General features: G+C 51.7%; 1 protein-coding gene across 2 annotated transcripts; it reads right to left on the bottom strand.

Moving 5' to 3' along the window:
* Positions 1 to 254: 254 nt before the first annotated feature.
* Positions 255 to 12,729, bottom strand: LOC123427684 (uncharacterized membrane protein At1g16860-like). Of its 2 annotated transcripts, XM_045111788.1 has the most exons (6): positions 12,324 to 12,726; positions 10,678 to 11,469; positions 10,467 to 10,557; positions 1,129 to 1,284; positions 758 to 969; positions 255 to 672 (listed from the first exon to the last, which is right to left on the bottom strand). In XM_045111788.1, exons 2-6 carry the CDS (start codon positions 11,337 to 11,339, stop codon positions 480 to 482), a joined length of 1,314 nt encoding a protein of 437 aa, XP_044967723.1. In that variant the 5' UTR covers positions 11,340 to 11,469; positions 12,324 to 12,726; the 3' UTR covers positions 255 to 479. The 2 variants fall into 2 exon arrangements, with proteins under 2 accessions (XP_044967723.1, XP_044967722.1); XM_045111787.1 differs by having other exon boundaries at positions 10,467 to 11,469; positions 12,324 to 12,729.
* Between the last annotated feature and the right edge of the window lie 214 nt (positions 12,730 to 12,943).

Below are 12,943 nucleotides of genomic sequence, written 5' to 3'. Positions count from 1 at the left end.
GCAAGATTGTATGCTGATCTCACTGAGTATGTGCCGTTCTTGGTGTGTGGCCAGCGAATAGATGAGTGACCCAATTCCATCTCCTTAAAAAATTGTTGACTCTGTCAAAATTGGATAACCAATTTTATTAAAGACCTTAATTGAGTTTAGACTCTTCAAAACTAGGGAGCATAGTGTTATAAAAGATTAGACCCTATTTAACAAGTCTTCAAACAACCCAAATGCCACCATATTACACACGTATTAAGAGATCATAACCAAAAACGACCAAAAGAGGACGTAATACATTGAAAAAGGTGTATACACTTGAAAACACAGATCACCCGGCCATACTCGATCTTTAGTAGCCATAATCACACGTAACATTTGTACATCTTTCTCAGCTCTAGTATTCTACCAAGCAAACCCAACCCAAGGTCAAATATTCGACGGGCCAACGTTCCCACTTCACCAGCAGCTATCTCACATCACTCGGCTTGCTATACTGGTATGACATCCATGTCTGAAGCATCTTCAGATCTCAAGACTAGTCCGTCAAGGTTCAATGGCAATAAGCACTTCCCCCACAGGCAACCAGATGAGACGGGCTCCGATGGAGGTACTATCATCAACATGCTCCCGCTCTTTTGAACAACCCCCATCACACTCACAGTGCTGCCTTCCTTGATGTATCTGCAGGTATAAGATAGAGTAAATCATAATGATTCACTGATATCTTTCGGCATACAGGTGAAAGGCAACATAAAGAAAATAATACCCTTCTTTTAGGCGCATTTTCCGAACATCACTTGAGAGGTTCCTTTCTCGCAGCCATCTTAGAAATTCAGGAGACATATCCTTGTTGTCAGGATTGATGTCAACTACTATCGACTCATCGACATATGGTGTCACCGGTGCACCACTTCCTGTTCTCACCAATGCTCGAAGCCCGGATTGAAAATCTGAAATGTAGAAATTGACCGCAAAACGCTGCAATAGTTACAGGTGAAATGTCAAGGCCAGTTAGGAAGAAACTAATATAATTGGATTAGTAACATTTTAAAACACATTTTTATACTGGGAAGTAATTCATTGCATCAATTTATTTTAAAATCATTTTTCTAGGTATTTAGAAAAAACAAAACTCACCTCTGCTCTCTGTAAACCCCAGGTAAACCGGCGATGCTTGGGGTTTGCAGTTTTGGAACCCCAGCCCCTATACTCATACAGCCTAGTTGAAGTGTACACACATCTCGGAATCCTTTGAAATGAGGACTCCAGTGGGAAATTTCCACACGTAACAACCTGCATTGTTTGGCATACTGATAATTACCAAATGGTAACTGACAACGTGACAAGTATTCTAGAACAGAAAAGATTATGTTGTCAACCTGTAGATTAACGTATGCAATCTCCAAAAAACTGAAAAAGAGTTTTTGCTTGATAGGAACCGAGTCCCTACCAGGGCGAGCTCTCAGGTTGTAGGCATGGAAGGAGGGTTGGCAAGGTGGAGGGCGCGGCCGGCGGCGGCGCTGGGGCGCCGTGGTCGCGCAAGAGAGAGAGACAGGCGGCTACGGTTTAGGGTCTCGGCTCCTGAAGGAAGCGGAGCAATTACGATTGCTTCTCCTTGTCTCAAACGAGTCATTACATGAGTATATATAATCTCTCTAAATTGGGCTAATCCCCTAATAACGATAAGATAAGTTGGGCCAGGCCTTTAAATGCTTGAGCCATTGGGCCCCCTCCGGCTATAGTGTATACATGTCATAACATCTCTCCCCGCGTGCGCAAACAGCTCGTACTCGAGTTGGAAGTCGGGAAAATGCTTGCGGAACTCTTCAAGGTGCTCCCAAGTGGCGTCCTCCTCCGGAAGGCCTTGCCACTGGATCAAGAGGCGCCAAACACCTCGGCTTTGCTGGGCCTTCAACACCTTCGCTGGATCTAGAAGGAGACGGCCCTCGGAGGTCGGGGGAAGATCCGACACGGCCACCAGTGGTTCATCACGGAAGGGCTCGAACAAGCCCACATGAAAGACGTCATGGATGCGGGCGCCAGCCGGCAGCTGAAGGCGGTAGGCGACGTTGCCGGTGCGCTCCAACACCGGAAACGACCCAGCATAGCGAGGACCCAGCTTGCGCTTGGCGCGAGGGTCCAGTGACTGCGTAGAGCGGTGGAGAAGCCGCAGCCACACCCAGTCGCCCACCGCAAACTCTGCCTTGCGGTGGTGGGCGTCGTAGTATTTCTTGGACAACTGCTAGGCCTGGAGAAGATGCTCGCGCACCTCGGCGAGGATCTCATTCCGGCTTCGAAGAAGGGCACCCGCCGCCTCAGTCCGAGCCGTCCCGGGTTGGAACAACAGGATGGGAGGTGGAGGACGACCGTAGACCACCTCGAAGGGTGTGGCACGCAGGGCGGAGCGGTAGGAGGTGTTGTAGCAGTACTCCGCCTGAGCGAGCCAGTCCACCCAAGCACGGGGGCGATCACCTGTAACACAGCGTAAGTACATAGCAATTACCTTGTTGACGACCTCGGATTGGCCGTCGGTCTGTGGATGAAATGTCGTGCTCAGGCGTAATTTGACGCCCGCCATCTGAAAAAGATCACGCCAAACATGGCCCATGAACACCTGGTCACAGTCGCTGACGATCGAGGACGGAAACCCGTGGACGATGCCGTCGAAGAAAGCCCGCACGACGGAAGTGGCGGTGTAGGGGTGGGCGAGCGCAATGAAGTGCACATACTTGGAGAAACGGTCGACCACCGTGAGGATGACGGACTTGCCGCCCACTTTGGGGAGGCCCTCGATAAAGTCTATGGAGATGTCGGCCCAGACCTGGGAGGGCACCTCAAGGGGCTGTAGCAGGCCCGTCGGCTACAACATCTCCGTCTTATTGCGCTGGCACGTCACACAAGACCGCACCAAGTCTCGCACCAGCGCCCGGTCGCCCGGGATATAGAAATCTGCTCGGATGCGGTGGAGAGTCTTTTGCACACCCTGGTGGCCGGCCGAGTGCGCTAGCAGAATGGTCTAGTGACGGAGATCGTCGTGATCCGGCATGAAGAGGCGCCGCACGTGCAGGAGTAACCCGTCGTCCAGGCGCATGCAAGTTGCCCTCATCAAGGCCCTGCCGAAGTAGCTGCGCATCCGCGGCCGTCGGTGTGGCGCGGCGGATGTCGTCGAGGAAGGAAAACGATGGCCCGGAGCTGATGCAAAGGGCAACGCCCAAGGTGTCGGTGGCGCCCGTGTCGTGGTCGGTGTCGTGGCGGGACAAGGCGTCCGCCACGATGTTGAGGCGGCCGGCCGGTACTCAATAGTGAAGTCGAAGCCGAAGAGCTTGCTGATCCGCTGGTGTTGTGGAACGGTGGATAAGTGTTGGTCCAGCAGAAACTTGAGGCTGTAGTGATCCATGTGAATGAGGAATGGTCGCCCCCATAGATACGACCGCCAATGGCGCATAGCCTGTACCAAGCTAATGAGCTCCCGCTCGCAGGCCGGGAGCTTGTGATGACGGGCGACGAACGGCCTGCTAAAGAACGCGAGCGGCTCGATGCCCTGGTGAAGGACGGCGCCAAACTCCACTCCCGAGGCATCGCAGTCGACCATGAACTCCTGATCGAAGTCAGGCATCTGGAGGACCGGTCCGGTGGTGAGAGCCTGCTTAAGTGACTCGAAGGCGTCGGCCGCCTCACTATCCCAGGAGAAGGCGTCGCGGCGCAACAATCGAGTGAGCGGTGCGGCGATAAGGCCAAACTCCCGGATGAACTTTGAGTAGTATCCTTGGAGGCCCAGAAAAGCCACGAAGGGCGTGTGGCGAGTGCGGCATCGGCCAGGCCGCGACAGTCGCGACCTTGTCGGCATCCATGATGACTCCCTCCACTGAGATGACGTGCCCGAGATAGTCGACGGACAACGTGCCGAACGAGCACTTCGAGCGCTTGAGGTGCAGCTGGTGCGCCCAAAGCTCTTTGAAGATGATGGCAACGTGCTGCAAGTGCTCTACCCATGAGGAAGTGTAGATGAGAATGTCGTCGAAGAAAACAAGCACAAACCGCTGCAAGTAGGGACGGAGGACGTCGTTCATCAAGGCCTGGAATGTCGTCGGTGCATTGGAGAGGCCGAAAGTCATCACCTAGAACTCAAAGTGGCCGTGATGGGTGCGAAATGCCATCTTAGTGATGTCGTCCGGGTGCATCCAAACCTGGTGGTAGCCTGAACGAAGGTCGAGCTTAGTGAAGAAGCGTGCCCCGTGTAACTCGTCCAGGAGTCCATCCACGACAGGTATGGGAAATTTGTCCTTGGGCGTCTTGGCATTAAGAGCACGATAGTCGATGCAGAAATGCCACGAGCCGTCGGTCTTGCGAACGAGGAGCACCGGCGCCGAGAACGGCGAGGTCGAAATCCGGATGATGCCCAACGCAAGCACGACCGCACACTGCCGCTCCAGCTCGTCCTTCTGAAGCTGTGGATAGCGGTATGGGCGGACGGCGAAGGGGGTTGTGCCCGAAAGTAGGTGAATGCGGTGGTCGTAGGCCCGTGCGGGCGGCAGGCCCTACGACTCTTCGAAGAGGTCGTTGTGTTGCTGCAAAAGACGAGCCAACAGGGGCGGCTCGGGCTTGGTGGTGGCCACCGTCAGCTGTGGCTGGGGCGACATTGGTGCAGCGCCACCCACGCCCTTCCACCGGACGCGGTGACCCAGGCGCCAGAAGGTCATCGACGGGGCATCGAAGTCCCGAAGGATGGGACCCAAGGTCCGCAAAATGTTGACGCCGAGGATGAAGTCGAAACAGCCCAAGTCGATGCCGACGCCCGTGATGGTGAAGTGCTCGTCGCCCACGACGATGGGGATATGCCACGCAATCCCCTGGCAGTGGAGGCGATCACCGTTAGCCATGGTAACCCGGAGCTGCTCCCCGCCCGTCGGCTCGTGCGCCACGAGACGCATGGTAGACTCGGGCAGGAAGTTATGGGTGGAGCCCGTATCTAGGAGGGCTAGGAGGCGCTCCCCGTTGATCGTCACCGGCGGCAGCATAGTCTTTTCTGCCCGTATACCCGCGAGGGAGACCACGAGGGCGGTTGTAGGAGCGGGTGCCGGCGCGACCACCGCATCGACTGGGTCAGGCAGGTCGCCGATCCGGGCGACGGCGGTGTCCTCCACGATGTAATGCGCAGCTTCCAAGTAGAAGAGGCACGGGCACACATGGGCCGACACATAGGGCTCGTCACAGTTGTAGCATAACCTTTGGCAACGGCGACGGCGCTTGGCCGGCCCGGTGCGGAAACTGCCGCCCGAGGTGGTGGGCGAGTGGCCCGGGACGGTGACGCCTCCTGCATGGCGACCGCACGACACTCAAATGCACGGGCGTAGTACATGGCCGTTTAGAGGTTGTGTGGCCTGCGCATCTCAACGTCCACGTGGATGTGGTCCAATAGGCCGCCAACGAAGAGCTCGGCCCACTGGCGAGCTGAGACGCCGGGGGCGTGGCACGCCATCGCTTGGAAGCAGTCAGCGAAGTCTTGCACCATGAATAGGAATGGAAGGCGCCCAACCTCCACCAGCCAGCTCCCACATATGGGGCGGGGGGTGAAACGCAAGAAGCACAAATTACGGAATCGTTTCCATGGTGGCATCCCGCCCTCGTCCTGTTCGAGAGCATAGTACCACGTCTGCGCGGCGCCGCGAAGGTGATACGAGGAGGTCCAGGTGCGCTCGGACGCGAGGGTGCGCTGCCCCCTGAAAAATTGGTCGCATTCGTTGAGCCAATTCAGGGGGTCCTCGGCACCGTCGTAGGTGGCGAACCCCAGCTTGGAGAATCGCGGAGGTGGCTGGCCATGGCCGACAGCGGTATGTGTTTCATCCGTGCGGAGCAGTGAGGACGAGGGAGCCGGGTAGGCGGGCTGCAGGGTACCACCGTGGAACAGGGGGCCGCCCACGCTTGCGTAGGGACCCGCGGAACCCGAGGGCCTGTCGAACTACCTTGTCGTGTGCGAAGTCGGTGGCGGCGGCAGGTACAGTTGGCCCGGGGCCGTCGTGTAGACCGACCGAGCTAGCCAGGCGGGCAACAGAGACGGCGACGGGGGGAACCGGACCTGCTGGATGGGCACCCCCGGGATTGGCGTTGAGCTGCCCTGAGTCAAGGCCGCCCCAAGCCGCCGAACGGCAGTCCCTGGGAGTGCGGGGCGACCGAGAGCGGCGGAGGTGGTGGCGACAGCAGCTGTTGTGGCTGCATCATGGTGGGGACGAAGGCGGCGGCCGACAGCGGGGTGTAGGGCCCGGCGAGGAAGGTGCAGATGCCCACAACCGCCTGCCCTAGCTCGTGGAGCGCAGCCGTCATCTCCGCCAGGATGAAGACGACGGCGGCGGAACCCAATGGCGTCGAGGCGGAGCAGAGAGCGGCCCGAACGGGGTCGGCGTGGCCGCCGTGGTCGTCAGCGGCGTGGTGGTGACATGTAGCAGCAGGCTGGGGGTGGGCCGAGTAGTAGACATGATCGGACCCGATTTATCTGATGCGAGATTGATAGGAACCGAGTCCCTACCAGGGGTGAGCTCTCATGTTGTAGGGGTGGAAGGAGGGTTGGCGAGGTGGAGGGCGCGGCCGGCGATGCTGGGGCGCCATGGTCCCGCAAGAAAGAGAGAGAGACAAGCGGCTAGGGTTTAGGGTCTTGGCTCCTTAAGGAAACCGAGCAATTATGATTGCTTCTCCTTGTCTCAAAAGGAGTCGTTACATGAGTATATATAATCTCTCTAAACTGGGCTAATCCCCTAATAACGATAAGATAAGTTGGTCAGGCCTTTAAATGTCTGCACCATTGGGTCCCCTCCTGCTATAGTGTATATCGGTCATAACAATGCTACATGTGGAACTAAGTGATTATAAAATCAAATTATAACTACCATGCAAATTCTACCATGAATAGTGAAACGAAGTACAGAAATTTGATGATATATTGATATATTATGTGCTGGTATACAGGTCCAAAGCACATGCGGCAGCAAGGAACATGAAAGTTAAGTAACTTGGAATCTGATAGTACATGTATTCATAAACCAAAACAAGAATCGTGTAACAGTAATACTCAACTATGTACAGCTTAATCTAATTAACGCAAATTGCAACAGAATGATCATATAACTCCGCCTACGTTGTCTCAACATAGCCGGTCTCAATCCCGGGTAAAGGAGGAGGGTTGTGATAGGCTTGGCGAGCCAACGTCAAAACTCAGGCACTCTTATGTAGATGAAACCCAAAAGATTTTCGTTGGGGCGTAACCCTCTCAGCAACGCGCCACATCAAAACCCGGGTGTGGTGTCAAATGGGCAAGGATCGGGCGCGCCGCATCTCATCTGCATAAGGTGGCAGGTGAGCAAGGATCTGGTCGTCGTATTCTTAGTGACGCGCTACATCGGTGCCCCGGTGTAGTGGAAAATGAGCAAGGGTCTTCGCATTTGACTCGACGAGTGCGAAGATAAAGAAGCTAGCCGAGCCTAGGAGGATCCGCTTAGGTAGCTGGAATGTAGGGTCTCTGACAGGTAAGCTTCGGGAGATAGTTGATACAACGGTGAGGAGAGGTGTTGATATCCTTTGCGTGCAAGAGACCAAATGGAGGGGATGGAAGGCGAAGGAAGTGGAGGGTACCGGCTTCAAGATATGGTACACGGGGACAACTGCAAACAGAAATGGAGTAGACATCTTGATCAACAGACGTGGGGACCGGATTATCCTGGTCAAGCTGGTAGTTGAAGATTTAGTTCTCAACGTTATCAACGTGTATGGCCAACAAGTAGGCCAAAATGAAAGCACCAAGAGGGAGTTCCGGGAAGGCCTAGAGAAGATAGTTAGGAGTGTACCCACTGGCGAGAGGTTCTTCATAGGAGATCTCAATGGCCACGTGGGCACATCTAACACAGGTTTTGAAGGGGTGCATAGGGGCTTTGGCTATGGCATGAGGAACCAAGGAGACGATGTCTTAAGCTTTGTGCTAGCCTACGACATGATCGTAGCTAACACCCTCTTTAAGAAGAGAGAATGACATTTGCTCACCTTTAGTAGTGGTCAACACTAGCCAGATTGATTTAACCCTCTCGAGAAGAGAAGACAGGCGTGTGTGCCTAGATTGTAAGGTGATACCTAAAGAGAGTGTTGTCCCTCAAAATAAGCTTGTGGTTGCTAATTTCTGCTTTCGGATTCGTCTCCAGCGGGACAAGCGTGCCAAAGTCGCTAGAACGAACTGGTGTAAGCTCAAGGGGGAGGTAGCTCAGGCGTTCAAGGAGAGGGTCATTAAGGAGGAACCTTGGGAGGAAGGAGGGGATGCAGACAACATGTGGATTAAGATGGAAACTTGCATTTGTAAGGTGGCCTCAGGGGAGTTTGGAGTGTCCAGGGAAAGTAGAAGCGAAATTAAAGATACCTGGTGGTGGAACGATGACGTCCGGAAGGCAATTAAGGAGAAGAAAGATCGTTTCAGACGCCTATACCTAGATAGGAGTGCGGACAACATAGAAAAGTACAAGATGGCAAAGAAGGCCGAAAAGGAGCTGTGAGTGAAGCAAGGGGTCGGGCATATGATGACATCTACCAACGTCTAGACACGAAGGAAGGCGAAAGGGACATTTATAAGATGACCAAGATCCGAGAGAGGAAGACGAAGGATGTTGACCAAATCAAATGCATCAAGGACGGAGCAGATCAGCTCCTCGTGAAGAACGAGGAGATTAAGCATAGATGGCGGGAGTACTTTCACAAGCTATTCAATGGGGAGAGTGAGAGCTCTATCATTGAAGTGGACGACTCCTTTGATGACACTAACACGCGTTTTGTGCGGCGAATCCAGGAGTCAAAGGTCAAGGAGACTTTAAAAAGGATGAAATGAGGCAAGGCGGTGGGCTTTGATTGTATCCCCATTGAGGTGTGGAGAGGCCTCGGGATATAGCTATAGTATGGCTAACCAAGATTTTTCAACCTTATTTTTGGGCAAACAAGATGCCAGAAGAATGGAGACGGACTATATTAGTACCAATCTTCAAGAACAAGGGGGGTGTTGAGAGTTGTACTAATTACCGTGGAATTAAGCTGATGAGCCATACAATGAAACTATGAGAGAGAGTCACTTAGCACCGCTTAAGAAGAATGACAAGCGTGACCAAAAATTAGTTTGGTTTCATGCGTGGGAGGTCGACCATGGAAGCCATTTTCTTGGTATGACAACTTATGGAGAGATACATGGAGCAAAAGAAGGACCTGCATATTGTGTTCATTGACTTGTAGAAGGCCTATGATAAGATACCGCGGTATGTCATGTGGTGGCCCTTGGAGAAACACAAAGTCCCAGCAAAGTACATTACCCTCATCAAGGACATGTACGATAATGTTGTGACAAGTGTTCGAACAAGTGATCGCGACACTGATGACTTCCCGATTAAAATAGGACTGCATCAGGGGTCAGCTTTGAGCCCTTATCATTTTGCCTTGGTGATGGATGAGGTCACAAGGGATATACAAGGAGATATCCCATGGTGTATGCTCTTTGCGGACGATGTTGTGCTAGTCTATGATAGTCAGACGGGGGTCAACAGGAAGTTAGAGCTATGGAGACAAACCTTGGAATCGAAAGGTTTTAGACTTAGTAGAACTAAAATCGAATACATGAGGTGCAGTTTCAGTACTGCTAGGCACGAGGAGGAGGAAGTTAGGCTTGATGGGCAGGTGGTGCCTCAGAAGGACACCTTTCAATATTTGAGGTCAATGCTACAAAAGGATGGGGATACCGATGAAGATGTGAACCATCGAATTAAAGCCGGTGGATGAAGTGCCGCCAAGCTTCTGGCATTCTTTGTGACAAGAGAGTGCCACAAAAGCTAAAAGGCAAGTTCTATAGGATGACGGTTCGACCCTCAATGTTGTATTGCGCTGAGTGTTGGCCGACTAAAAGGCGGCATGTGCAGCAGTTGGGTGGGGTGGAGATGCGCGTGTTGAGATGGATGTGTGGCCACACAAGGAAGGACCGAGTCCGGAATGATGATATACGAGATAGAGTTGGGGTAGCGCCAATTGAAGAGAAGCTTGTCCAACATTGTCTGAGATGGTTTGGTCATATTCAACACAGGCCTCGAGAAGCTCCGTGCATAACGAACTGTTAAAGCGTGTTAATAATGTCAAAAGAGGCAAGGGTAGACCAAACTTGACATGAGAAAAGTCCGTAAAGAGAGATTTCAAGGATTGAAGTATCACCAAAGAACTAGCCATGGACAGGGATGCGTGGAAGCTTGCTATCCATGTGCCAGAACCATGAGTTTGCCTTGAGATCTTATTGGTTTCATCTCTAACCTACCCAACTTGTTTGGGACTAAAGGCTTTGTTATTGCTGTTGTTATTGTTGCAACAGAATGATCATACGCTCGTTACAGGATGAATACTGACACTAAACAGCAATTTATCAGAGTGAAGATAGCGACAGTAAAATCCAACAAGATCAGAAGCATTTCACATACCCCTGTAACCTTCACATACTCTCCATCTTTTGCAGTTCTGAGATCAGTATCGGGATAGCTATTGACAAACCCGAGCACGCCTCTCCTGCCCCTGAAAACATTCCAATGCACAATTGCAGCAACAACAACTATTAGCACAACTGCATTGTGAACAACAACAAGAATGAAGAGACCTATTGCAAACCCCATCAGCAAGAGTGTGATCACTGACCAGAGTACCCACTTCAAAATGTTTCCCAGAACTGAGAAACCACTTTCGGTGGGAAGAGTGGTAACAGCCTGGTTGTGCGCAAGCGATGTAGTCTGCACCTTCATTGATGCAGCAGAATCAAGAGATGCAGATATTTTTCTTCTTGGAGCACCAAACGAATTCAGTAGCCCGGAAGAATGAGGGCCAGATGTGATAAGCCCAGTTGTAGGAAGTACTGGAGGTAGAGGGCCAGAATTCTGGCGAGTCATTGGGATCACACCTCCAGACTGGGGACCGGATGACCACTTTGCTTGTTCTCGATGCTTATTGAATGGTCCGGAGTTAGATTTTGCTCTTGCTGATCCTCCGGCACCAGGAACTGAACATGAAATAGAACCAGAGTAGTTTGACCGGCCACCAGCATTAAAGACAGGTCCAAAGTTAGAAGCAGCATCCCCAAATAAAGTATTACTTGAAGGCGCATTTCCCAGAGGACCAGATTTTCTGGACTTGTCAGCATGGAGGTCAAACATCTTCCCAAACTCTCCAGATTTCTTCAAGTCACCATGGGTGTACGGCATCATATTGGAGCCAATGGTTGGGGCTTTCTCCTTAGGTTGCTCAGGTCGGCCAGATACATACAGGCCATTGCTCAGCTGATGTGATGGAAATCTAGAACCCATGTTGCGAACCACCAGAATCAACTATGCACTATTATTCAACCAGCTCTAGTGTAATCATTCAAGGTCAATTTGAGTATTGATGTGCACAACCATCCTTCTCATAGTACAAACCTACAACTTGCATCAGCTCCTGAAAAAGGAGATGGTAAACCGTAAATATATATTAAAAAAACGATGGGTGTGAGGTACATTTTCGCGTTATGTGATCAAGAGATAATCACATTAGAACAAATAGAATGCAAATAAAGAAAAATCAATGATGGCGAGAACCACAATAAAACTGATCAAGAATATCGACAGGATTTAAAATGGTGGCACAATAGAACACCATAGTTATTTAACTATAGTAGAAGATGAGCTAATTATAAAAATGGTGCATGGGACAACACAATAAAAAACATACTAGAACAAGAACCAACTCATCAAAGAAAATTTAGTTTACCTATCATACATTTGTTTTTCCACTTTGAAGTTACCAAATAGAGTTGTTTTGCTTTTCTTTTTTTTGTCTTCGACAAATTCGAACAAGTAAGTACTAGTTCTTTTTCCTCGTGTAATTGTTTTTTTTTATAGAAAATCGTCCCTGATAATGACAGTTGGTTGCTCCCTCCGTCCCATAATATAAAAACGTTTTTGACACTAGCGTAGTGTCAAAAACACTTATATTATGGGAGGGAGTAGATGGCAGTAACCCAGTGGGGGAGCATGATCAAAGCAAAGCGGGCCAGCTATCAGATATAAAAACACACAATATGCATGGAAAAAATCCATATCTCTTTCATCATCCACAACAAAACGATTGAGCTGAAGCTCCAACACATATCTTATCAATCAATACAAGTTTGTAAGTCTGTGATGACCAAGTCTAGGCATCAACTAATGCATCAAAGTCTGTACTGTAAGTCTGTAACTCGTCAGTTTTGAGTGATGAATTCAGATACTTGTAACTCATCGATTAGAAGGGCCGGCAGTCTAAGCAATAACCTGTAACCAGGGCGCGGGCGTCGGCGGCGTGCCGGCGTGCAGTACGGCGTGGGTGTGCGGTTCCGCTCGAAGGGGCGGCGAGGATCAGGTCCAGTGCGTCGGCCGCGGGTGCACGGGCTGCCGCCTCCCGGCGTCGGTGGCGTGCGGCTCCAACCTAGAAAAAGGGAATCGAGGGGGAGGTGAGAGGAACCGACGAGTGCGTGCGTGGTCGTCAGTGGCTCAAATCAGGTCGGCAGACGGCAGGTCGCCATGTCCATGGGGAATTGGGGATGGAGGCTGAAGGAGCCGAGGCACGTGGAGTTACGGGGACGGAGGCCGGACGCGATCAATTTGAAGGAAACGGCAGGATCGGTGGCGGCGGCGCAGCCGGGCGTTACGTCCACTGCAGCGGCTGCGGCTGCGGCTGCGGAAGGAGCAGGTGGGGGTGGCTGAGAGAAAAGATGGGCCAAGGCCCAGGTAGAGGAGGAGAGAGAGAGAGAAAGGAGGATAGGCTGCAGCCCGTAGATAGGGGGAGATGCTCGGCCGCGGAATCCGGCCCAGTTAAGTTGGGGACTTTTTTTTAACAAACGTGCAGTATAATGTTTTAAAAAGAAAGTGCAGAAATTGTTACTTTTTTCCCT

The sequence above is a fragment of the Hordeum vulgare genome, chromosome 2H, assembly GCF_904849725.1.
Source record: "Hordeum vulgare subsp. vulgare chromosome 2H, MorexV3_pseudomolecules_assembly, whole genome shotgun sequence".
NCBI classification, from domain to species: Eukaryota; Viridiplantae; Streptophyta; class Magnoliopsida; order Poales; family Poaceae; genus Hordeum; species Hordeum vulgare.
The sequence above is the reverse complement of the archived record's forward strand: the minus strand, read 5'-3'. Positions and strand labels throughout refer to the sequence as shown.